The sequence below is a fragment of the Coloeus monedula genome, assembly GCF_965178545.1.
Source record: "Coloeus monedula genome assembly, chromosome: 1".
In the NCBI taxonomy this organism is placed as follows: Eukaryota; Metazoa; Chordata; class Aves; order Passeriformes; family Corvidae; genus Coloeus; species Coloeus monedula.
In genome coordinates this window covers 50,059,515-50,085,299 of record NC_138781.1, presented here as the reverse complement: position 1 = coordinate 50,085,299, position 25,785 = coordinate 50,059,515, and the positions used below count along the sequence as shown (strand labels likewise).

At 36.5% G+C, this 25,785-nt stretch overlaps 1 protein-coding gene across 2 annotated transcripts in view; it reads left to right on the top strand.

Moving 5' to 3' along the window:
• The window catches only part of PDCD6IP (programmed cell death 6 interacting protein), a 28,547-nt gene extending 6,084 nt beyond the window's left edge, over window positions 1–22,463 (top strand). The window contains exons 2-18 of one of the 2 annotated variants that reach the window (XM_082288371.1): window positions 292–346; window positions 2,099–2,168; window positions 5,304–5,431; window positions 6,025–6,178; window positions 9,406–9,506; window positions 11,221–11,337; window positions 12,161–12,383; window positions 13,122–13,245; window positions 13,907–14,084; window positions 14,495–14,606; window positions 15,380–15,549; window positions 16,256–16,504; window positions 17,821–17,955; window positions 18,836–18,930; window positions 20,253–20,385; window positions 20,752–20,957; window positions 21,799–22,463. In XM_082288371.1, the coding sequence (XP_082144497.1) occupies window positions 292–346; window positions 2,099–2,168; window positions 5,304–5,431; window positions 6,025–6,178; window positions 9,406–9,506; window positions 11,221–11,337; window positions 12,161–12,383; window positions 13,122–13,245; window positions 13,907–14,084; window positions 14,495–14,606; window positions 15,380–15,549; window positions 16,256–16,504; window positions 17,821–17,955; window positions 18,836–18,930; window positions 20,253–20,385; window positions 20,752–20,957; window positions 21,799–21,967 (2,419 nt within the window). In that variant the 3' untranslated portion in view covers window positions 21,968–22,463. Of the gene's footprint in view, window positions 1–291; window positions 347–2,098; window positions 2,169–5,303; window positions 5,432–6,024; window positions 6,179–9,405; window positions 9,507–11,205; window positions 11,338–12,160; window positions 12,384–13,121; window positions 13,246–13,906; window positions 14,085–14,494; window positions 14,607–15,379; window positions 15,550–16,255; window positions 16,505–17,820; window positions 17,956–18,835; window positions 18,931–20,252; window positions 20,386–20,751; window positions 20,958–21,798 lie in introns of both variants that reach the window. The other variant, XM_082288370.1, reaches the window with a different exon arrangement.
• Window positions 22,464–25,785: the final 3,322 nt, after the last annotated feature.

Genomic DNA, 25,785 nt, shown 5'->3' with positions numbered 1-25,785 from the left:
GTCTGGGTCAGCTTTGTCTGTGATACTGTTTTACTTCTGATTGAGACAGGGTTCCCATGTTTTCTGTGAAAAGCTACCTCCTGTTGAACTTGTTCCTCTACTGAAAAAATTCCTTTAGATAGAAATTCTGTCCTGCAAATCCTTCATTGCTACAAATGAGCTTCTCAACCTACTTGTGTGTAGGATTTTTGTGCCCTTTTCCCTGCCTTACAAGACAGTTTAATAAACCAAAATTATTAATTTCATTTGTCTAATATCTCTGTGTTCCTTTCCTTTTTTTTTTTTTTGTAGATACTATGATCAGCTGTGTTCCATTGAACCAAAGTTTCCATTCTCTGAAAATCAGGTGAGAAAACTTACCAAACCAGTAAACTGAATCCTGGCACCTACAATGTATGACTTCCAAGCCTGTACCTAATCGTCTAATGAGTACTTTTATTGAACAAGACATCTAATCTCTTTGAGCCTTATTTTCCTAATCTCTGTGCATTTTCTAGTCGGTGCTCACATACAGTCTATGCTGACACTTCACCTCTAGTGGCCATAGTTTTCTTTGTTTTACCGCTTGAGAAACATTTTGGTTTTGGCTAGTGATCACTGTGGTCTAGGGCAGAAAGAGTTGGGCTGTGCTGATTCCTCTTCAACTCTCTGCTTTCCAAGAAGTCTATTTCATACTGTGTTTTAAAGGCTTTTAAATTCATGATTTTTATGGGAAAACCTAAAGAAATGGATGGAATACGATCTTTGTTTTTTGAAGCAGGACAGATGTTTCATTCACAACAGTTAACAGAATAATCCATTTAAGAGCTTATCACTTTATTCCTGCCTCTGCATGACATAGTTTTTGTATAGGTATGGTGTCCATTAGGGTTTGGGGTTTTTTCCCTACCATGTTTCTTTAGAATCATGTTTCTTCAGAGAAATTCAGCTGTATCTATTGAACGCTTCTGCAGGTAGAGACTGGAATAGATCTGTAGGCTCCTGTGTTTTGTTGGGAAAAGGTGTGGGTTTTCTTTCAATGTGTTTACAAATATTACAGAATTTATATTTCTTTATCAAATCATCAGATCATAGTTAAATGGTAATATTATGATTAAAAGGAAAAATTTCTTTCAGTCTGACAGGTTATACATAATTTTAATCTAACTTCTAAGTGAGCTTTGCGTGTAGCTGCATTCACTTGCAGCCAAGAACATTGGTTTTCAGTGAGCAAGTGTTTTGCTATGGTAATCTATAGACCTTGAGACAAGGAAAACTGGAAAACTTAGCAAGATTTGCATGTCTATAAACTGTTCCACTCAAGGGAAGAAGTAGTCAGTGGAAGCAGCAATGCAGCTGGGGACCAGAACACCCTGCAGTAGCATTGCTGCTAGAGGAAAATACACTATCAAGCAGTACTGTTGCTCTTTCTGACGTAATTCTCTCCAAGCACTTCAAACTGAGGAAGTCTGCCATCTTTTCTGGTTTGATACCAGTTGCCTACAATTACTTGATCAGCTGAATAAGGAATCAAATTGTGGAACTTGAAAGCAGATTCTGTGAAGTATTTGCATTGCCTCTGAAGTATATGCTGGAAGTATGAATAAAACACACTGTTTCTAGCTGCATTCTCTTTCCTGAGGGTATTCCTGATAATGCTGCTATTGAATTCACTCATAACAATGAGTGGATTTTGGTGTTGCACAACAGATCTGAATACGCTGGTAATTTGGCACATTGGAAACTGCCTGGTTGGGTGGTTTAATTAAAATCTGATTATACCAACCCATCAGACGTACTGGGAGAGGAGTATCTTGTTTGGAAACAAATTTATCTGGTGCTCAGAATAGGAACATAGCTGAAAGATAATTCTGAGAATTTCTGTCTTGTCTACTTGAAATGTTTTGAGCAACCTAACAGGAAGGAAAAAAGGTAGAATAATTTTTGTTTTGAATACCTGTTGATTTCCTGAAACTTTGAGAATGTTTGTAATGTTGCAAGTGAATGAAAGATTTTATGAAATTAGAATATAAGGGCTAAATCTATAAATTTGGGATATTTTAAGATGATTTCATATTTGATTTTAGGAATAAAGATCTTTCTTTTTCACAACTTCCAGGTCTGTGTAACATTTACGTGGAAAGATGCTTTTGATAAAGGATCACTTTTTGGAGGTTCTGCCAAACTGGGTATGTGAATGTACCAAAAAAACAAGTATTAATGATACTAAACCTTGAGAATATTTTTACATAGTGGAATTAATAGTCTTTCTAGCATTCTCAACACAGCTTTCAAATGAGTTCAACTATATTGGTAACAAATTAATGACTTCAACATTGATAATGAACAAATGAGCACCATGCAAAGAATTTTTATAAAATTGAGATTTAATATTAGATTTCCAGAGGCCCAAATAGATGCGCAGTCTGATAGTAGTTGTACTATCTGCTTCTCAGACTTTTTCTGGGAGTAACTCTATTAAGATTCAGTAGATTTTGGGTGATGCAGCTCTTCCTGTTCTAAATGAGTAAGATCGTTATGAATTGTGCTTATGAGTGAGTCCCCTCCAGAAGGGGAGTGATGGTAGCTGGCTTCAGTAACCTAGTCTTGATACCACATTTTGTTCAAGAGAATAGAATTATTTGCCTGTGCTCAGAAATTACCCTTCTATCACTTCTTTTAAAAACATTTTCCTGCAGATTTGAACACTTGAAAAGAAAAAAAATTGTATTTTTTCCCTGAAAACATAATGAGTCTGGTTTGTTTTAGTCATATAGGGACAAGTCTGCACTACAAAATCAGGGTCATGAAATGGATTTGGGACACTTGCCAATAGAGAAGTAAGACTAAATCCTTTTGAGTAAGTGAGGAGCGGTTCAGTTGTGTGACATCACTCTTTAGTATTTCTATTTGTACCTAAATGTTCATCATGATTAGTATTGCAAGATGACCATTGCAATTTTGAAGTTCCAGACAAAGCCTGAAGAAAATGTTTGAACCTTACTGTGTTTTTCTGAAAGTTTTTGCTGCCTTTATACAGCAGCAACTCCTGTTAGCAACTACTGGAAGTCTTTGCAGTTTTGTGTGTTCTGAATACACATGCTAACAGCTGTGATTGTTATGTATATATACAACATGTATATGTATGTGTATAACTATATGTGTAACAATATACCACATACCTATGCATTCTCAGATGATCCTTGCTTTCTGTTCCAACTGTTATAAGAAGTCCTGGGTAATTGGAGACCTTCCTGAAGATCTCGGGGTTTTTTTTTTTTTTTCTCTCAGAATTTGGTTAGTTCCTTCTTCTTTGGGCTAACATTTAATGAGGATTGAATCAGTTTCATAGTAAGGTTCAGAATATTTAGTTGATGTAAACATAGTCTGTGAATCACCAGAGATCTGTAATAATTGTGAGGAAAAAACCCAGTAACCATAACAATGATGATTACTGTAAGAATTTGAATAAATATGGTGTTACTGCAGCTTGAGGAAGCTTGCTTGTCTGCAGGGTAATTATATACTAGCCTAAATAATCTGTGCAGTAGATGACCAGAGATTTATGCAACAGTCCGTGTCAAATATCAAAGAAGTTCTTAACTGAGATGTGAGTAATGCTCAGTTAACAAGCAATGGGATATGGGTCATTTTGAAAATTTAAAGCAGATCCTGGTGGAAAGAAATTAACAAAAGGAGATCAGAATTGGTGGTGAGGTTTCTGAGTGTAAAGCAAAGCTATCAATAATCAAGGGAGCAAAATTTCTCTTGACTGCTTAGAGAAGTCTCCAGATAGAAATTCAGTGTAAAACTCCTGAGACTTCCGTGGCAACAAGATGCAGGGATGCAACTTGAGAGTTCTGGCTCTTGCTGTGGTGCCGAACTGTTTTCTTCCCACCTTCCCCTGGATCCCAAGTCTGTATCACAGTGGTAGCTGACAGATACTGCTTTCAAGTGACTGCTTGAAAAGTGACTGAGTTCACAGCATGGCATGTAATCTGAAATATGTTGACTAAGTTAATTGGTAGTGCCATAAACAGATGAGTCTGTAGAAAATCTGTATTGCTATAAATCACACTTGACGTGCAGTCCAGAGTATAGAGTAATTCTGCACTTCAGAAGCTTTAAAGCCATATTTTCTTTCCCATCTTGTGTTTTAGTCTTTTCAAAGACTAAACAACTTTTGTCTGAGTTCAAGATCTTATTTTTAGAAAAATTCTGGAAAATAAACTTAGAGAAGGGAGATTATCTAGATAAATTAATATTCTCTTGATAAAATAGTGACTGTGACAGTGTAATTCACTTGGAAACAAATGGGAAAAAGGGCATGTTAGATTTAGGCTGGCTTGTCTGAAAACTTAGTGCAGGTTAGTGAGCACTAACATACAAGCTTCAGAGATGTGTTAGATAAATATGTAGCTGTTTAAGGAGGCTGAATGTCAGTGAAATGAAACAAATATACACCTTTAGTGCCTTCATGTTTTAAGGATATCTGTACCTGGGTTTGTGAAATTAAAAATTCGCTAGTTGTCGCTTCTGTGTCCTCCAAGAGGACTGCCTAGACACTTTTTGATACTAGTACGAGACTAGTATCTGCAGTATTTGTTTTTTTCAAGCACTTGCGTAGGGCAAATAACCTTTTGAAAGCAATTAATATTCAAAATGGTTCCTGTTCAGCTATTTCTGGTTCTAGAAGTGTGGGCTCCATCCTCTGGAGCTATGAAGTACTGCAGGAGTCGCTTCTGGACATTCTGCGCTGTTGTCTAGCGAGCTCAAGTTTTAATTAAGTAAATCCCTAACTGTTTCAGTACATGTATAATGAAGATATTTGTCAGCATTTTAAGCCTGAAACAATAGCTTTAAAAGTGAAAAATTCCCTATATTTCAATAGATAGAAAACAGAACATGTAAAAAGTCTTTGTAAGTGGTCAGTTATTGCAAAGTGATTAATGTGTGCAAGTTCATATTTAAGATGACCTCTCGGTAATGCTTCAAGAGCCAAAGAGCCACACTCGAGTTAGAAAGACTTTGAAATTATTTTGTATACATTTTCATGCTGTTGCTTTCATGCTTTGTGTCGCTTTCTGTAGTTTCTCACATGGAAACATTTCGTGGTAGTACTAAATTAGACTTTGTGAAACCTTCAGAATGAAGACAACTTCGACTTGAAAAGTTCAGTAAGATCGGGGGTTTGTTTGTTTGTTTTTCACTTGAAACTGTTAACACATTTAGTGATAATCATAGTGTCAGCCTCATCTGTAGGATGCTAGAGAACTGAAGTTCGTTTTCTTAACAGTCTGGCTAACTGTTTGTCTTGCCTGCAGCTCTGGCAAGTTTGGGATATGAGAAGACCTGTGTTTTGTTCAACTGTGGAGCATTGGCAAGCCAGATTGCAGCAGAACAGAATCTGGATAACGATGAAGGACTAAAAGCTGCAGCTAAGCACTATCAGGTACAGAGGCTCCCTGCTTCTGCTTACAAATTTAGAATTTGTATTCTTAAAACATCAAACAAGTATCTCTCAATTTTAAAGCTACATACATATACATAGATATAAAAATGTATGTATGTACATACATTCCTGCTCTGAACTGCAAAGATGGATTGGCTGTGTACCTGGTCTTGTCTCATACTTGTTTATCAGATTTGGAGGATTTAACTCTACAGAGTTCCCCATACTCCTTCCCTCAAGTGAGTTGGTAACTAAACCTTCAGCTTAAGATTTAAAAATTTTAGCTAGTATAAATTTCAGTTTTCACAAGTAATACAGTAATAATCCCTTTCTTCTTTCTGGAATGCATTAAAATCTTAGGATGTTAGGTGTAACCAGTATACCATTATTTACAGTCTGTCGTGATAAGTGTCTCATTGTAAGTGGCTACAAGAACAAGAGGTCACAAGGAGTTGTGTTTAGTGGCTAAACAATAAATGGGAGACCATGCACCAAAGAAACTTTTTTTTTGTACTTTTATGTATATTATATTTGTTAGTGAGAAAATATGTATGAAAACAATGGATGATAATAAATTATTTTGTTTTACTTAGTTTGCTAGTGGTGCTTTTCAACACATTAAAGACACAGTTTTGTCAGCCTTGAATCGAGAACCTACAGTGGACATCTCTCCAGACACGGTTGGGACTCTCAGTCTTATTATGCTGGCTCAAGCCCAAGAAGTCTTTTTTTTAAAAGCAACAAGAGGTATATTTTAGTTTTTGGCTTGTATATTTAAGTCTATATTACAACTTCCACAAAAACTTAGACATGTTTTAAGTTACTAAGAGCCTGTAAAGGGTGTTTCAGAAGTTTTTATGTTTGCCTTTACTGATTCTCCCCTTGCTCCTTGCTGATCATTAAACACAAAATACAGATGTCCTGTAAGAATTTGTTGAAGGTTCACCTGACAATGCAGTTCTCCTATCTGCCTTTTTATGTCCAAAACCAATAGTCTTCCTTCATCTTTACAAAGGATATTGCTGAATTATATTTTTTCCACTCCCCCCTTGAAAACAAAAGACATTCTCTGAAAGAACTGAGAGTACTAAAAACGGTGCATAAGGGATTGTGCAAGTACGCCTCCCCTTCTCTGTCTAGGGAGTGATTTCATGAGAATTTAGAAAGAAATGACTGTGCTAGAAACAAAGGAAATTTCCTAAGAGTTGAAGGGAAACAAATTCTGTTTTGTTGTTCCTGCTTTTAACAGAGGAACTCTTTGACCAAGTCTTTTAGAATGCCCAGTTGATCTTGGAGAGGGAAATTTTGCAGGTAGAACAAAAAATTACTTCAGGAGTTGTTAAGGGTTGATTGTGAAATACTCATTCAAAGTTTAGCTATCTTAATACAGCTATTAGAGAACGTAGGCTTCAAAGAAATTTTCTGTGGGATGATACTATCTTTGATACAAAATTTCTTCCTCTTTCGCTCTTTTCTCTTTGTTCAGAAAAAGTTGTGCATCTAGAAGTTAGAGATATGTAAAAGTAGAACTGAGGACATAGAGGTCTATGTGATTGCCCACAAATGTGATTGCCCACAAATGGCTCTCTCTCCTGACATAATTTGGAATATTTTGGAGGAAGACATGGGTTATCTTACTTGGGATGTTTCTTGTTTTCCCAGGGAAGATCCCTGAAAATTCTTGTAGCCTTTCTGCCTTTAGGAGAATCTCAACAAGAAACTGTTGTCCTTCAGCCAACTGATAAATTGTGTTTGTTCTTTATCATGCTGGTAGCAGTATTTTAGTCTCTGGCTGTTTGGACATTGCTTTGAAATAAATTTGTGTAACAAATGCCTGAAATGTTTCCTTCAGGAACAGAGCAGGTGCTTCCCTCATTTTGCATGACAAATAGATTGTCACTTTCTCAATTTCTTCTTTTCCAAAACATGAAAAAGACAAAACAAGGCTAATCCAAACCCCAGATGTGCCCAGTGAACTGAAGATTCTTGTGATTACTCCTAAGACCACCAGTCTGACAGTGTTTGAAGGTCAATAAGGTTCATAATCATCTGATAATGAAGGCTGTGGATTTTGCTGGATTTAGGTTCTTTTCCATGGGGGGAAAGATATTTTGTGAAGAATCATGTTTGACAACATGATTAATTTCAAAAACCTGTTTTTCAAGCTCAGATCCTTCAAAGTTAGATCTCAAAATAGAAATTAAGCTTCTTGCTGCATTGGCTATTTACCTTACTTGGAATTTTCTGGGTTTTCTCTCATGTGAGATAGTCCATTTATCAGCTTACCAGCTGTAATGATATTTCTGATAGAACTGAGTTTATTTATAAGTTGAAAGAAAGCACGAGTGTTTGGCAAAAGCCCAGTTGGTCAGTCACATCTAACTTCATTACATAGCTACAGACCAGTTCTTTTAATTTCTGAGCCTTTCCTAATGCTTACTTTAAGTGTCTTTAAGTCTGCACGTTTGCTGTTCTGAATCAAGGCTTGCATTGTAGCTGCAATATTTTAAAGATATCTGATTAAAAACTAAAGCTTCTGGTGGTGAAACATGTTCTGAGTTGTCTGCATAGACAAATGATTCTCCTCTAACATTTTCTTTTTTAATGGAAATGTAGTTAATACGCCAGTATTTTTTCCTTTCCTAATGCTCCAGCTATAGGAAGGAAGATGCAACTACTGCACACTTGGTGGGGCTAGAAAGAAAAGTTATTTAGGTTTTTTGTGTGGTTTGGTTTTCTTAAATATGTAGTGCACCAGACAGGAACATTCTAGGAAAGAAGTAAGGTGATAGATCTCATAAGCTCCTTTCTCCCAGTTTGTCCTCTAAATCCTGTTCCACAGTGAAAAGATCTTTCTGGCTACCTCAAACATGTTTACCTGATAGAAGCTAAATAGATTACGTCACAGCTCATGTCTGAAATGTTGTAGATTGATATGTGAATATGCTGGTATGAGCAGACCACTTGGGAATTCCTTTGGTTGAATTTTGGCGGTTAAGCATACTCTGCAAAATTCCTAATCTCGCCATAGTCCATATCATGCTTACCAGTGTGTCAGCACCTAAGAGTCACCTGAGTCAGAGGGTGCTTGTTTGTCAGGGCAGCTATTTAGAGCGGACAGCCAGTGTTTGCATTGATTGCCTGCCTTCTCTTGGAAGGCTGAATTGCTAGAGCAGGCGGGAGGTTACCTCCTTTATAAAAGGAACTAAAGATAATCCCTGGCCTGCACTACCAGTAGTGCATATGTCCTTTATAAAAGGAGATAGAGAGTTGAAGAATGTTCCTACTCTAGCAGTTTTGGCTTCAGGAACAGGGTGAGGATGTGAGGCAGGGGATACCACTGCAGATAGGTACATACACTGATAGGAAGTAGTTGATATGGCTTTGAGGAACTGTGGTTATTTATGTCTAGGAACGGTGTTTCTATATTTGCTGTAAGCTAACAGTGGTATGGGCTGCAATGGAAAGGACCAGTCCCTTCTCCTCTGTTGCAGTTTTTCAGAGTCCTGACATGGAACTGGGTTAGGAACAGATCCTGCTGAAAATAAAATCTGTTTTGCTAAGTAGATTTCAGCTAAATTCTTTGACTATGGCTGTACAAGTGCTTGTGCTGGCACAGGGAAGGGCTGGGAGCAACCTGCCAGAGTTGTGAGTGGGATTGTTGTGGTTTTTACTGGCAGCTTGCCATTGTTTAGAGGTAAAGCATCACTCTTAATCCTGCATAAATGCTTGCATCTGCCAAAAGATTTCTTGTACAACTGACATAACCTTTGGTGTCATGATTGAAGTAGAAATTCTGGAAACTGCTGCTGGATGTCAAGAGGGAAGAATGGGATCCTACCTTTGAGCTGTGATGTAAAGCTGTACCCTTAAAATGCAGTTATTGCTGTTTGAAGATGAAATAATCACCTGTTCAGTTGTAAAAACAGATGATGATCTTAATTGTTCTTTGTTTTTTCTCCTGCTCCCCACAGATAAAATGAAAGATGGTATCATAGCCAAACTAGCAAATCAAGCTGCAGATTACTATGGTGATGCTTACAAGCAGTGCCAGTATAAAGATACTTTGCCCAAGGTTAGTAACTCATGGAAATAAAGTGGGATTTGTTGTTATTGTGAATAACTCTTATTACTTACAGTGTACCTAATGAAATACATTTAAAATATATGTCCTCAAGAAAAGTTGGCATATTGCTGCTTTTAAGGGGAATGAACCTGTAATTTGAAAAACAGTGAAGAATCAAAGGGGCAGAAGAGTGTGGGTTTTTTTAATAAGTGAAATCTTATTACATGAAGTGCATTTATTTGTAATGCATTTCAGTAAAGTGAACTTGAAATGTTTATGGTGTTATTTAGGGATGCATTCTTAGAACTTAATGCCTTACTAAATGTGTTTTCAATCTAACACATTCTATTTGGGCCTAATTGGCTTCTAGTTTCAGTGTTTCCATGTGAAATTTGCTCTCATGTTGAGTACAGCATGAGTACAGAGGTACTGTTCACTCATCTGTTAGTGAAAAACATGACTGGAAGTCAGCGTGTGTCTTTTGTCCTTCTGCCTGCCTTCTCTTGTGCTACCCCAAAACAATCCATGATACTTGTAAAATATCCCAATTTAATCTTGACTCTTCATTTGAAGGCTGTTGGTTTTGGAAGAGGTAGAAAGATCTTTCTCATGTTCCTTGAATGTTTCTTACGTAGGTGTTATGTTCATTATGATTTTTGACATGCAGTGAGATATAATAAAGCCATTGCTTTATCTTTTGTTGTTGTGTACCTTTCTAAGCTGCAGATCTGCTCCTTGTTCCAGTTGCAAAGTAGTGTGTCAAGTGATTATTTGAAAGAACATAATAAGGTTTGCTGGTTGACACCAGCTCTGAGAACAGTTACATGTTTAGGAGTGTGACATCAAGGTTGATTGGATGCGTCGAACTCCAGTTGCAAGGCCTTCCAGGCAGCTTTGTCTTCCAAATTTACCCTTTTTTTTTAAATTTTATTTTTTTATCTCTGGGGGAACAGCAAGTTTGCACAAATGTGAAGAAGCAGGTCTTTGTATACTGAGGTCTTTAAAACATCACTCTGGTTTTCCAGTGCTCCTTGATTTAAGAAATAAAACAGTAAGGCCAAATCCTTGATCTAAGACCATGTCTGTACTGTGTGCTGCAGCGTAATGTTTTCTTCATGTCTTGGTTGGTACTCCTGCAAAGATAAGTGCATTTATATCAAAAGGCTAAAAATGACTTTTAAGTTGCTTTCCATGTCAATAGTTACTGGTCTTCTTTCTTTGCTCATTTCTTTCATAATTGTAGTTACTTTCTTGATGGGCCTGTTGCCTGCTGTTTTAAGTGTAATTACTTTGTTTAATTATAAAACAATCAAACCACAAAAACCCTAGAAGACCTATCTTTCGACCCACCTCCATTTCTTAAGAACACTGTCTTGGCTTTGTCTTGGGGGTATTTGAGTGTGTTCTTGCGACTGTCCTTTCTAATACATGCATGCATTTCTAATCTTTGAAGTAAATGTTGTGACTTCATGGCTTGAATTTAAATCATAGTTCATCTAAAATAATTGGCACCAAGAATTTTGCAACAGCAGATTAAAAATAAGATTCAATCCATGCAAAGCCACATGGTCTCTGACGTTTACCTCTAATGTTTTAACCTATCTAAACTATTAATTGGGTGATTCTAATTTCCTTTTCTTCTTCCTTTTTCTTCCTGCATCCCATGTTGTCTGTGGTGGTTAATGTGGTTGGACTTTCCCCTGGTCAGTATTTTTATTTCCAGGAGGTGTTTCCTGTTCTGGCAGCAAAGCACTGCATTATGCAGGCCAATGCAGAATACCATCAATCTATCCTGGCAAAACAACAGAAGAAATTTGGTGAAGAAATTGGGAGGTTACAGGTGAGTAACTTTTTTCTCTGAAAAATGTGGAAAAACTTAATCCTGAAAAGCTGGGTTAGAGTTCTGAAATCCAAATAACTAAGAATGAAATGTATTTGGAAAATGCTGAGCATGTTTATCACATGCATCGAATTATCAGCTGGAAAGATGAAAGGTACCTCTGTAACTTTTATAAAGATCTATTTTAGTGATTTTTGGGCAATTTGATACTGCTTGATATGTTAAATCTATGTTTATGTTTGCATAGGCTTCATATCTCAGTACAGCTAATATGACAGATTTGTTACTAAATTTTCCTACATAATGTTGTTAAAAATCCCCCAAACATTAAAATTTGACCTGATCTATACCTAGTTCTTTTGCTGATATCCTGCTTTAAATCTGAGTAATTTTTAAAAATTGTGCACACATTTCTGTTTTAGGCTTTATAGTTTTTTCCCTCCTATATCTGGTTTCTAGAGGGACTCAGATACAGATGTTGTAATGAATAAGGTCATCTCATGTTTTAAGTACAGCAGAGAACAAAAAAGGCTAAAATGAACTACTTCCTTGAAGTCCCCATATCTTTTGGAAAAGAGATATGTGAAATGCTGCTTCAACTGATTGTGAAGATCCATGTACACTCTGTATCTATTGATATGCAGGAAAGTTGACAGACTATAAGATGATCGTGTTGACATCTTGAAAGTTACCATTATGCATTTATCAACTTTGTGGAGGATGGAGCTTGAAACTTCTTTTTTTATGCTCATCTGTTTTCTTCAGAATATATGAAAGGGAGAAAGAAAAGTTCTTATTTTAACTGTATTTTAAATTTTTTTAGCATGCAGCAGATTTGGTCAAAACGGTGGCATCTCGCTATGATGAATATATAAATGTTAAAGATCTGGTTGACAAAATCAACCGTGCACTTGCAGCTGCCAAAAAAGACAATGACTTCATTTACCATGACCGGGTTCCTGACCTGAAAGATTTGGAGTCCATTGGAAAAGCCAGTCTTGTGAAGTCTACTCCTGTTGTTGTTCCACTCAGTCAGAAATTCACTGGTAAGCGAAGCGTGTGGAGTGCACAGGGCAATTGTTACCTTGTGAAACACGTGGCTGACAAGGTTCATTTGTACCATGCAAAAATAAATTTACTTTTTCCATTGTATTGCGTGTATAGCAGTGTTTTTGAAACTGCTGTTTTTCTTCTCCAGTTTGTTGTTGTTGTTCTTGATGATAAGTGTAATAAAGCACAGGTTGAAAATTCTTGCCTGAAATGTACAATTCTCTTAAAGATTTAAGATTTTCGCAGTAATTGTATTTTCTATATTAAACGAATCTTTTTAATTTCAGAAGGAACAGTTCTGTAGGGGACAGTACCAAGTTATACAATATGGACTAACCTAGTTGCTGGTCTCCCATAAAGTTGAAAAATTTTACTTTGTTGGCTGTACAGATGAGTTGTGAAAAAATTATTCTCTTACCTTTCTCATATTTTTCCTTTAAAGAGACAAAATTAGAAATGAAGCCTTAAGGCAAATCTGATTTTTAACCCTACAATTGGTTTAAATATATTGTCTTTAAATTATTTCTAACTCAATTTCAGCCATAAAAACTGAAATCTAAAGGCCTTTAAAAATAGATTTTTGTTTTTAAGACATCTTGGGGAGGAGGAGGACAGTCACTTAAACTGTTTAGGTCAGTCTCTGTAGTACAACCTGTATAAAAAAGCTGTGAAGATGTTTGTGTGCTTTTACTTTCATAGTGCAACTTGTGTAATTTATACTACTTTAATTGCAGACCTGTTTGAGAAGATGGTTCCATTGCAAGTGCAGCAATCTGTGAGCGTTTATAACCAGAGGAAGGCAGATCTGGTAAACAGGTCAATAGCCCAGATGAGAGAAGCCACAAATCTGGCAAATGGGTAAATATGGCTTCTTGTTAAGTTTCTCAAGAGGGGTTGTGCACAGCCTGTAAGCCCTGGGTGCCTTGCAGCCTGCAGATATCCAGATTATTGCAGTGTTTTTTCATTACTGTATGGTAGGCTGGCAAACTGAAACCATAACAGGGAGATTTAGAACTACTTTTCTGTAGGTGTTAAAAATGAAAGCATATTAAGAACAAGTAGTATTTATTTTTACTTCATCTTTACTCATTTTTTAGGAGTCCAACACTTGCTCAGAAAAGGTTCCAGCACCATTAATCTACAAGGATTTTCATATTCCAATGGTCATTTAAAAAAAATAAATTGTTGTTTAAAATAACTAACTATAAAAAAATTATACCAATCTGAGAGATAACAATGTAACTTAAGGCAGTTGTTTCTTCTGTATACCAGTCACTACCTAAAATGTTTGCCATGTTTTGTAAGTGCTAAAAGACTAGGATTTCTTTAGCTTTTTAGGAGCTTTGAAATACATTTTTAATGAGGTGTACGCCAGGAACATATTTAGTGTTTTCAGTTTGAAATTTCAGTTCAGGTGTACATTGCACACCATTTCCATTATAATTGACTGTGTGATTGTTTGGGTAGAAGTGTTATTTTCAGGAAAAAAGTTGTTTATTTAACACGTTGACTTTTTCAGTGTGTTGGCTTCCCTCAACCTTCCTGCTGCTATCGAAGATGTGTCTGGGGATACTGTTCCTCAGTCTATTTTGAACAAGTCTAAGTCTGTGATTGAACAGGGGGGAATTCAGACTGTTGATCAGCTGATTAAAGATCTGCCTGAACTGCTGCAAAGGAACAAAGAAATTTTAGATGAAGTAAGCCCAAAACCCACTATACTAAAACAGTCTTTAAAAAATCTCCACTGGATGCTTCGCTTTAAATGGCAATAGAAAAAATGCACAATTATTCACATGCTTGTAACTTTAATAGCACTTTCAAAATGTGCTATTAAAGTGTTCAGCCCATACAAAAACTGTGCTGTCACATGTGGATGTTTCCTTACAAATATTTTCTTTTTTAAAATTGTTGGTGGAGAGGGGGAAGCATTGGGAAAACATTCTAAAGAAATTCGGGTGATTTGTCCATTTCATGCCTGCTTTTTATTTGTCAAATTAAATTTATAAAGGATGTATAGGCAGTTTCTGTTTTCTACACCAACTGCCTATTTTGAAGCTACTTTATGTTTAAAACAGCTTATAATGCATGTAACATTTTATTCCTGCAGTCTCTGAGATTATTAGATGAAGAAGAAACTACAGACAATGACCTGCGAACAAAATTCAAGGAACGCTGGCAGAGAACACCATCCAATGAACTCTATAAACCTTTGAGGGCAGGTAAAGTCCATGTTGTATGCTTTGGGTTCTAAAGGTGTCCATAGTGTAAATTAAAGTAGTTTTCAGTGCTCTGATATTATCTATAAATACACAAATTCAGTTTGAAGGAGGTTATGCCAAAATATCCTGGTTGCAGTCTGCACTGTTATTTGAAGCTGAGAGGATGTGACAGCAGGGAATTTGCTGCTGCTTTTGCACCCTTGGTGTGTACGTGAATGCTAAAGTTTCAGAAAGCAAATGGAGTGAAAAATGGCTACCCTCCTAAGGATCTGATTGCAGTTGCCTCTTAAATACTTCAGTGTATTTTTCTTTGTTGACATCTTTTTTTTTTTTACCATCAATGTGTTTTCTCTTTAATTTGGTGGTTTGTTTATTTTTTCCCCCCAGCAGTTAGTCAAACTACTTAAGACCAGCACTATAGCATGTTTTCTGTGTGCATAAAATGTGTTGTTTTTTGGAGCTAACAAGGGACCGATAACCACTGACTCAGTCTTGCAGAGTTACAGAGGTTTAAATCTGCAGAGTAGCTCAAACCAGTGTTTATTCATATGCCTTTGTATGCTTCACTGGAGAATTAATATAGGAGCCTAGTTTATGCACTATTTTAAACATAACCTAGAAGTTTAAGTTTTATATAAAAGTCTTACGTATTGTGCAGGCTCATAAAAATGTATGATGACTTGCTGAAATGCACAAAAACAGCTCAGGTGCAAGACTTGGATGAAACAAGCTTTGAAATTATATAAACTCCCTTTTTTTCCTCCTGCCCCCAGAGGGAGCCAATTACCATAATATTTTGAATAAAGCTATGCAAGCAGATGGGCAGGTGAAAGAGCGCTATCAGACTCACCGGGATACGATTGCACTTCTGTGTAAGCCAGAGGCAGAACTCAACGCAGCCATTCCTTCTGCCAACCCAGCAAAAACATTACAGGGAAGTGAGGTAAAGCAGTGAAATCTGTCTCTATTTTGACTAGAAGTTCTAGTTGTCTAACAAAGTAAACTTATGTGAATTGGTGTGGAAGCTGATCCTTAGCTGCTGGTGTTTCTGTCCCAATTGATACAAGATGTAAGTAACATTTGGAAAGAAGTTGCCTTTATGTTTAAAATCTTCTTGAGTATAGTTTGTTACATTTAATGTGAACAAAGTCAATCACCATGGACAGCAAGACTGACTATTATAAAAGGAGCAATCTTTGAATATTTTTATTTAGGGAAGTGAGTGCGTTCTTGGGACAAAATAAGATGTGGCTCAGTATTTTAAAGTATTAGGCAATTACACCAGTTTGCTTTCCAAGAAGTTAATGGCTCATCTACCGAAATATTATTATTTTTCTCATAGAAATTATTTGAAGTCAGTGGTTTTTCTGCCATTTTAGAATATCCTATTGGAAGGTATCTGATCAGCTTAAAAAAACCCAAACATTTTGCAGTAATTCAGTCTTATTAGCAAAAGCAAACCTGTAGAATATAATATAGATTGAGAAATGCTTGAAAATCTTTCTTTGGTCAGATTTTGTCCAGGTTTCTCACTCATACAGAAATGTCAGCATCAGTGAGGAGTGCAAGATGGAAACAAGTTATTAATAAATTATACTTTCCCAATAGTTCCTCTAAACCTGCTGACTTAGGACGTTTATGTTGCCTAGGTTGTTAATGTCTTAAGAACTTTGCTGGCCAATCTGGATGAAGTTAAGAAGGAGAGAGAACAACTGGAAAGTGACCTGAAATCTGTAAATTTTGACATGACAAGCAAATTCCTGACTGCACTTGCACAGGATGGTGCTATAAATGAGGAGGCTATCTCTGTGACTGAGTTGGACAGAATTTATGGAAGTTACACACAGAAAGTGCAGGAGTCCCTAAAAAAGCAGGAAGAACTTCTCAAAAACATTCAGGTACAACACTTCGCATGTTTTCCTTTCTCTTAAACTGAGAGGAATGATATTTCCACCTCTCTAGTGCTTTAGAAGTCTCACTTTGCTTTCTAGTCTATTTTGCTTGTTATTCTGTCGTATGTCAGTTGATATTCCTTTATTCCTTGATCACTGAAAAATACAGTGATGTCTTTGTGTTCACTGGAAAGAAATGTGAATGTTTAGCAGATTCTCCCACAGCTCCAGTGTACTTTCTCCTGGACCTTTTCTTAGCACAATTCTGCAGGTGGTTTTGTCCTTGAAAGAAGCTTAAGTGGTGTGTTAAGAAGGTTTTGGGTTTGTTTTTTTTCCCCTCATTCCATTATAATTCTTTCTGGGATGACAGGAGACCTGCCCTTACTGTCTACTAGAAGACATTTTGGGTCTCTGAAGTACAGCTTGGTTTATTCCTAATTGCTCTTTACAATGTGCTTGGCTTCCAGCATGTGCAAAGCTCATTGAAGTAAATCTTAATAGAATTTCCCAAACTTTATTTATAAATTCAGTCTTAATTTGTCGGAGGCAGGTACCTGAAACATCTGACAGAAGAGGAAGTCTTAATGCTTGGAGAAAAGACAATAGCAGCTTAAGTAATGGTGGAGACTTTTTCCAGTAGGGAAAAAAAAATTTCTTAAATGACCATATACACCATGTTTAGCAAGGATTTTATATTAGGATATTTTTTCAGCACAAAATAGTTAAAAAATCTTGATGGTTATTGCTTTAATGTTTGAATGTCCTGGAGTTCAAGTTTGTTGGCTTCTGGCAGTTGAAACAGTCTTTTTAAGTTTGCTTTTTTATTTTCCTGAAAGAAATGACATGTAAATAAATAAGTGATCCTTCTGTAAGTTTTCCTCTTCCTTGTCCTTTTAATAGCTTGCCAGTGTCAACCAAATTTGAAGTAATGCTTCTCAAAAATACTGACTTTCAGTAAGATTTTATGAATATCAATGGAAGTTAGTACAGGAGAGAGCCTAATTAGTATAGCCTTGGAAAGACAGTCTGCAGGATGAGCTTGAGAATTATTAAAAGGCAGCCCACCACAGAACAGGTAATTAACTGGTGATACCTATTGCCAGTGAGTTAACATATGTACAGTTCTGAAATATACATTATAATGGTCACTGCACTTGGCAGATAGCAAGTATGGAAGTCCAGTGTGGATGGGAGATGAGGAAAAGCAGGTATTGGGGAAAACAGAAGCAGTGAATAAGAGGAAAAAGGAAACGAAACGTACAGAATCATACATGGAACTAGCTTGCATTATTTGCACTGTTCATTTGTTCTCTTCTTTTAAGAATGCACATCAGGATTTTTCAAAGATGAAACAATCAAACAACGAATCTAATTTAAGAGAAGAAGTCTTGAAGAACTTAGCTGTAGCAAATGACAACTTTGTGGAACTTGTAGCCAATTTAAAAGAAGGCACAAAGGTATGGTAATGTTTAAGGGATTGAAAGGACTTTTTTTATTTATACAATGAGATGTGAATCAAAAATCATAATAAACTTTGCAGACATGGTAGCTGACAGGTGCATTTTTGAAGATTTTACTACTGAAGCGAGGACAGCAAGTTGCTTGAATTTTGATTGTTTCAAGAGCTGTGAAATGCTTCTTTGTTCCTATCTGAAATGTAAGCTTTTCTGAGCAACAGGATAAGTTGTTAATTACAGCTGAGTAAATGATGCTGAGGCACCCAGATGAGTCATTTTATCTGAGAAATTCTTTCATCTGTTCTCCCGTGGTATTTAATCACCTTATAAAATTGGTGTTTTAAATGTTGTTGCTGCATACATGAGAAATAAGGAGAGCTGTATTTAGGTTGCTTTTTTTGATCTGGGCTTCTGGAAGGTGAATTGCAGCTTCTGTACGAAATATTTTTTGCTGGTTTATTGATAGCTCATTAGAGTGGAAAAAACCCAACCTCTGAGATAGCTGTACAAATGGAATGTGTGGAACTGAGAGCAATAAAATTAAAATAAAAATAAACAATTATGCTTTAAAAAATAAATAGTTCATCGCCAGCATTTGCTCTGGTTTTAATACATTTTTTTAGTTATCCTAAACTGTTTTTATATTTACACACACAAACCCCCATAAAAGTCTATGCTATTACAGGGATGGGCAAAAACAGCTGACTAATTTTGGTTTTGAAAAGCGTAGTAGAATGTATTAGCAAACTTTATTGGAATGGCAGGTTCGGGGCAGTGTAATAATACAACACCTATAACTGGACCAATATGTAAGAAGTATGCTAGCATGGAGTCTGAAAGTATTGACTGAGCATATTCTGTTTTTATTTTTCTTTACTAGTTTTACAATGAGCTGACAGAACTCCTGCTGAAATTCCAGAACAAGTGCAGTGACATTGTCTTTGCTCGCAAGACTGAAAGAGATGAACTGCTCAAGTAAGATTTCAATGTTTTGTTTAAGCATTGCAGAAACGTTGGAGTATTTATCAGAAATTTGTCTTTGGAGACATGTTTATTATGGTACTTGATGAAATGAGAAAGGAAGAATAGGTGTGCTAAGCCTATCACCTCTTTGCTTTAATCCTAGTCCTACTCTCCTCTCCCCTAGGAAAGTAATAGGAGAAATAAGTGGAAAAATCTACTTTGAAGTCTGCTCCACTGTTCCTATGTGCAGTTCAGCACAAATCTGTTTCATGTTATGATTTCACTCTCTGTTCTTTTTGGCATGCATTTGTTAGTTATTTTATTTTATTCTTTCTTTTGAGGAACTTCTAATTTCTGCACCCTGCTCCTGCTGTCAGTTTAGTTTGAGAAATTAGATGAATGCTTCATCATATGATTGTCTTCCATGTGTTCAATGTGATGGGGGAAAAGTATCAGTATTCTGTTTCTGCTCTGTCGGCTGCTCTAGTCTCATACTTTATCATTGCTTAGATATGTGGGTTATTTACAATGCTGGAGAGAAGCAGATTTTGTCCAAACTTCATATGAGGAAGAGCGTTTGATGTTGTCATTGTCCCCCACATGAGATCAGACCTAGTATAGTATGTTTCCAGTGTGGTTTTTAAGCTCTTAAGAGGAAAGCATAATTGAAATGGTTTGCCTTTTAATCGGTGTTCTTTAGCAATGCACAGAGCCTTTTATAAGGACTAGTTGTTACTGAAATTTTGGTTAGTGAAACTGCAGTTGTTCTGTATACTTGCCATGTTGCAACTGGGATGCTCAGCCCTCAATTTTTACCTCTCCTAACTTGATCCTTTGTAGAGTTGTTCTTTTTCATTTGGCCATTGTGCTTGTAAACAAATTCTGAGTTACAACCCCTTCTGCCTTTATTTGGCTTCCTGTATTCATACAATTTGGGAGCTGCTAGGCTGCCTAACCAAGGCAGAGGTCTGAATATCTCACATCTCTACTATGTTAATGTTCAGTGTTAAGGCTGTAGGGTTAGTGTTGATAGAACATTCTGCTGAGTCTTGCTGTGCTCTTTTACTGTTTTGGCTACTGTTGTGATCTATACCCAGTATTGAGTTAGAACATAAAGACATTATTAGAAAATAAATGTAACAGTTAATCAGTGAGTTGGCATGGGAATGGTTTGTGTGGAAGTGATTTGAGCTCCAAATTAAATTTGAGCTATCTCAGTGATCATGCTTTAAATATTAGACTTCCTCTGTTGCATCTTTTTGGCTTAGCTTGCTGCAGTGTGTAACAAACAATTCTTAAACTAAGCTGCATGTTTGCTTTTTTGTTTTCAATAGGGATTTGCAGCAAAGCATTGCTAGGGAGCCCAGTGCTCCCTCCATTCCACTGCCTACATATCAGACCACTCCAGCAGCAGGAAGTAAGCCAGCGGCATCTCCGACTCCCACTCCAGCCCCAAGAACCATGGTGGTAAATACATGCTACAGAATTAGTGGGTTGAAAATACTGAGTCCATACTTGAGAACTCTAAACTGATCTGTAATTTGTGTATATCACTCCTTAATATGCTGGTGTAGTTGGAAATGCATTGAAGTGAAATAGAGGGCAAAATATTAAAGCTTTGCAGAGAGGTATGTTATGTACTATTCATGTTCATGATTTATAGACTTGAAATTAAAAGTTTACTGCCTTCTAGATGCTTTGCATCATCTGTATAGACTAAATATAGAATGTCTGTTTAAAATGAAAATAAAAATCTGTTAATCATATAACCACAGCTTTTGATTCCAAGACTTCCATAAAGAAGCTCCAGCTAAATTCACTTTCTCTTGTTAGGGGACTAAACCACAGCCACCAGCACGGCCACCACCCCCAGTGATTTCTGCAGCAAGCAGTTCCTCTTCTGCATTAGCACCCTCTGGAACAGCTGCAGCACCTGCTGCTGCTCCAGCTCCTACTCCAGGAGCCAGTGCACCTGCAGCAGGCACTGCACCTTCGCAGGCACAGGGACCACCTTACCCCACTTATCCCCCTTACCCAGGGTAAGTTATGGGAGCACTTAAGCAGATTTTTGTTATCCTGTTGCTTAAAAGCACTTTTTTTCTTGTGTGTGACATTTTAACATTAGTTATTGTTACAGTTGAAGATGCGTTTACTGTTTGAGGCAAGGGATTTTTTTGTTTGTTAGCTTTTTGTTTTGTTGGGGTTTTTTTTGGTTGGTTTGGGTTTTTTTTGTTTTTTGTTAGTTTTAGTTATGTAACTCTTGTAGGAATCATTTGCTTGTACCTTTTGGGGGAAGGTTCATTTTAGGTGTTTACAGTTTATCTTCTTTAAAGGAGAAGGAAAATAGTACTGCATTTCCTTAACTATGGTTTGTTGATTATTGCCAGCACTTGCATAATCATTTGGTGGTGTTTATCTCAAAAGTGTTGGCATATCTCGTTTTTCAAACCTTTAGCATGATACTAAGATGATGAAAAATACAGAGAAAATTCCAGTTGAGTAGTGTGCTTTCTTCTGATGCTTTTTACTATCTTCCTGGTGTTATCACAAGGAATTGAAGGCAGCTGTGCTCTCCTTTGTCAGCAAATATTGAAATATGCACAATGTTATTAAATGTTTGAGAATCAATTTAGATCAGTTCTAGTTCCAGCAAGTTGCCTTTACTCCACCTTCTGTCTGCATTTCTGTTCCACACATTGTAATAGTTTTCGTATCTGGTCCTTGAAAGTAACCACACTTCCTGCTGCACTCAAAGCAAAATGGAAGGAAAGCATTTGTGGAGATTGCATGTCTTTTTGTATTTATTAATGAGTTGTTTTTGCAAATTAACATAATCTGTGTTTTTCAACTCAGTTATGCCTTTTTTCCGCCCCCCCACAGGTATTGCCAGATGCCAATGCCAATGGGCTATAATCCATACATGTATGGTCAGTATAATCTGCCATATGCACCCTCACCTGTGTATCAAAATCCTGGACAACCACCATATCCACCACCTCAACAACCTGGATACCCTTTTCCTCAACAGCCTTATTACCCTCAGCAATAATGTCTCTGCAAAGAAGCTCTGCTTGTTAAAATTTGGGAGAAATTGGCAATAAGTGTACTAAAACTTCTAGCTTCGGTTAGTGTACCATACTGAACTGTATGCAGCTATAACTCCTGTCCCTTGTTAACTGCTCCAAAATGTCTAGATCAGTTTTTATTACACTAAACTCTTTGAAAGATCTACTGCTCTGGTTTAGACCATAGACTAATACCAGAATTCGAGCCTAATTCAGTGGTCTGAAGCTGTACACTACATTTTGGTTAGACCAAAATATTTGTTTGCAAAAATCCTGTAAGTAACAAATAGGTTCAGATGAGAAAAACAAAGCAGTGTGTGCACTGGGTGTGATATATTCTACAGAACCATATAGCATTTTCTTCTACACTCCATTGGTTTGTATTTTTTTTAGTTTAGTTAAAATATGCTATTTTGTCTAATAATCAAGGCCTTGTAAATCATCAGTAAAAAGAAATAAATTACTTAAGAATGGTTTAAACACTTGGCATTCTCATTACCATAAAAATGTGTTTCGTGTGTCTGTAGATTGCTTCATTTGTTCCTTGACTTTCATAATACGAAGAAGTTCTCAAGAGTTTAGCCTTACAAGTGAATTTCCACCTCTTTTCCTTGATTCTGTATTTTTGTGACAGAATCTATATTTAACCGTTTAAGTGTTGGTAGATGAAATCTTACAGGTAGAGTTTTCCTATGACTTTGAAGTGTATTGGATTGAAATACATTTATTACATTTTTAAAGAATGGTTACTGTCATCTGCGGGATACTGTGTGAAAGAAGGGAGGTCAGGGTCCTCTTACAGGACCAGTGAATAGTTGTTCTAACTTGTGTTTTCCAAAGAAATGTTGATGGGAAACGTGTTATGGCTCAAAATAGGGCAACTATTGATTGCTGGAGCTTTGCAGTTTATGTTTTTTAAATGATTGCTTTTTTTCCCTTGAAAAAATTGATGTATTCCCTCAGGGAGCTTGTTATAAGTGGAAAAACTTTTTTTTTTGGGGGGGGGGAGAAAATCTTGTAAATTAAAGCACATTGAATGTTTACTTTTGGATCCATCATCTCAAGGGATAAATAACCTTGCACTGCATTTTACATAAAGTAGTGAAGAATCTAAGTTTGGGGTTAATGGCTTCTACCAAATATTTGCTAACCATTTTTCAGCCTTTTTTTTCCTAACAGGCTTGTCTTATGAGGGACTCTTCTTTCATTTAGCCCTTGATAAGAATTACTTGGTTCTGTGGGACAATTAATTTTCTGAATGCTTCATACAAGATGTTCTGGCCTTACAGAATAACTATCACAGTACCTGTGTTATTAAAAGTTGCTCCTTTGTTTTTCTATTAAAGTGCCTGATTAAGATATCGAGGTATATTTTAGTGTAGGTGTTTAGAGGTGCCAGTTATTGTAGCATCTGGGTGGAAACCTCACTGGATCATGAATACTCTTCCTCATAAAGAAAGCAGCATTCATATTCATATGAGCTCCTTTCTTTCTGTCTCAAGTTCCTCTTGCTGTGTGATCATTCTGATTACTGTGTGAAGACTCCTTGTCTTTAGTACTCGCTAACCCCTGCAGAAAATGTGGATCAAAAGGTAGAAATAAGCATCTCTTATAGAACTTATTGAGTACCTAATTCTAAACAAATTTATTAATCTGTAGAAACTCAGTGATGTGGGGAACACAATGGAGTAAGGGAATACAGCACTATAGATGAAACTGCTGCACAAAGACAGGTGCTTTGCGTTTCTTAATAAACATTGCTGAATGGGGTGGCACAAGAACTTCTCCATTTTTTTTTCCCTGACGAGAATACATGAGGTGAGCAAGGACAATGAGAAAAAGCTAGGAAGATAACTGTTTGGAAACAGCAATCAGAACCTGATTTTATTCTAACTGGAAAAACAGTCGTTTTCCACTAATTTCACTGTGTCAATGTGAGCAAGTGCAAGTCTAATGCAACCTTTTAAATTCTAAATTTTTATTATGCCATGGGCTGTAGGTTTTTCAGTTCACACATTAGATGCATTTGAGCTGTTGTGTAAGTTTGTTCCTAGTGCCTCAATTGATAAAACTTATTTTCATGCTGTATAAAAAAAAGTCATCTGGTTCAGCATAAAGATTCTTACAACTGAAACTTCCTTTCTAAATTTCATAGATCTGGAATTGCTGTCAAAACATTTTTTCCAGTTGTGTTTTTGCTTGCTTTAGTCTATTATTTGAATATGTGTAGAAATCTATGCATTATGTTCAGGTTTTCTCCTTTTTTTTCCTAAAGAGAACAGAAAAATCCAGAGATATGTTATGTATTTGTTTTTAAGCATGCAGTTGTCATGACTTTGGTTGAAATGTTACCTTGTTCTTCTATAGTTTATTAAAAAAATCAGTTAGAAAACCTGATTTCATGGTGTTTCTCTCGAGTCCTTTGGGTTCAGACAAATGTTATTTTGGAAAGGATGGAAACAAGTTATGGGCCCCCAGGAATGTTTGTGCTGTGGTGAAGGTATATCAGTTGCAGCTGCTCTGTAATAACCACCTGATCCAGATCCTGGTAGTGTTTATTTCCAAAGCTGTTTGAGTGTATTTCCCTCTGTTTATATGAGGAGGAAATGATGAAGGTTGTGCCTTCAGAATCTTGGATTCCAAGTTTGTTTTTGTGAACTCATGTTCAGGCTGGGTTTCACAAGACTCCCAGCAGTGTGGATATTCAAGCATGGGTAGCAAGAAAAGGGGTTGTAGGGGCACCTAGTAACAGCAGATAAACAGTCTCCATGGGCACTCAAGAACTCTATTTTATTTTATTTTATTATTTTTTTTTTTTTAGAGAAAGGCCATATAATACCATGCTTGTTTCAATTGCTGTGTGAAGGGAAAAGTTTACAATCATGTCCTTTCAGAGACTTTGAAGTCAAGCATTTATTTCATCTTGCATAAAAGCTTTCAGTGCAATTAGTGAGAAGAGCAAGTCTTAGGAAGCAAGCTAATTGCAGATCATCAGTGAAATACCAAACTGTTGCAGGGCTAGTAGGTCTTTCCTCTTTTTTTTTTTTTTTTTTTTTTTTTTAGCTTGGTTTCAGCCCATGAGGAAAAAGTGTCTTCTTTCCTGACCACTAATGTGACACTGCCAGTTAATGGTGATTCTTTTGCTATCGTCCCATTGTTTGGAGTGCTTCTCAGGCTGATAGGTGAGATTAATTTGAATTAGACTGAAAGGAGTCCTTTGCTATTTCAAATTACCTTGAGGCAATATTTGAACCTTGACATACTGAAACAACCTCACCCCTTGTCAGGTAGCTGAAAATCCCAAGATAATCCTTTGGAAAACATTTTTTTTCCCCCTCTGCATTACCTAAGAGATGTGCTTTCTTGTTACTAAAACATGTTCTGTTCTGAAATGACTTATATCTCAGAAGCTGTTTTCTGGCATGTATTTATCCTGGCAGAACATTAAAATAGACTAAGCTGAGCAATTATGGGTTTGAGTTTTGGTTGTATACTATTGAGTGAAGCTGCCTGAATTTTCAAGAGTTCACTATGTATAGTTTAAAATAAACTATTTGGAAAGTTTCAGTGCTTGAAAAGATGAGCTATTACAGCAGAGCAACATTGAAAACTGCTTTTTTATATTGTTTATGGGAAAGGTTTTGGGGTTCTTGTTGCTTTTGACTAACATTACTCAATGTAATAATGGTTTAGGCTTACTATGACTTTTGAAAGGTATATTTGAAATGGTCTGTTTCTTTTTTAAAGAAAAGTGGCTTTGTGTTTATCATGATAGCTAAGTACTGCTACATTTAAAAAAAAA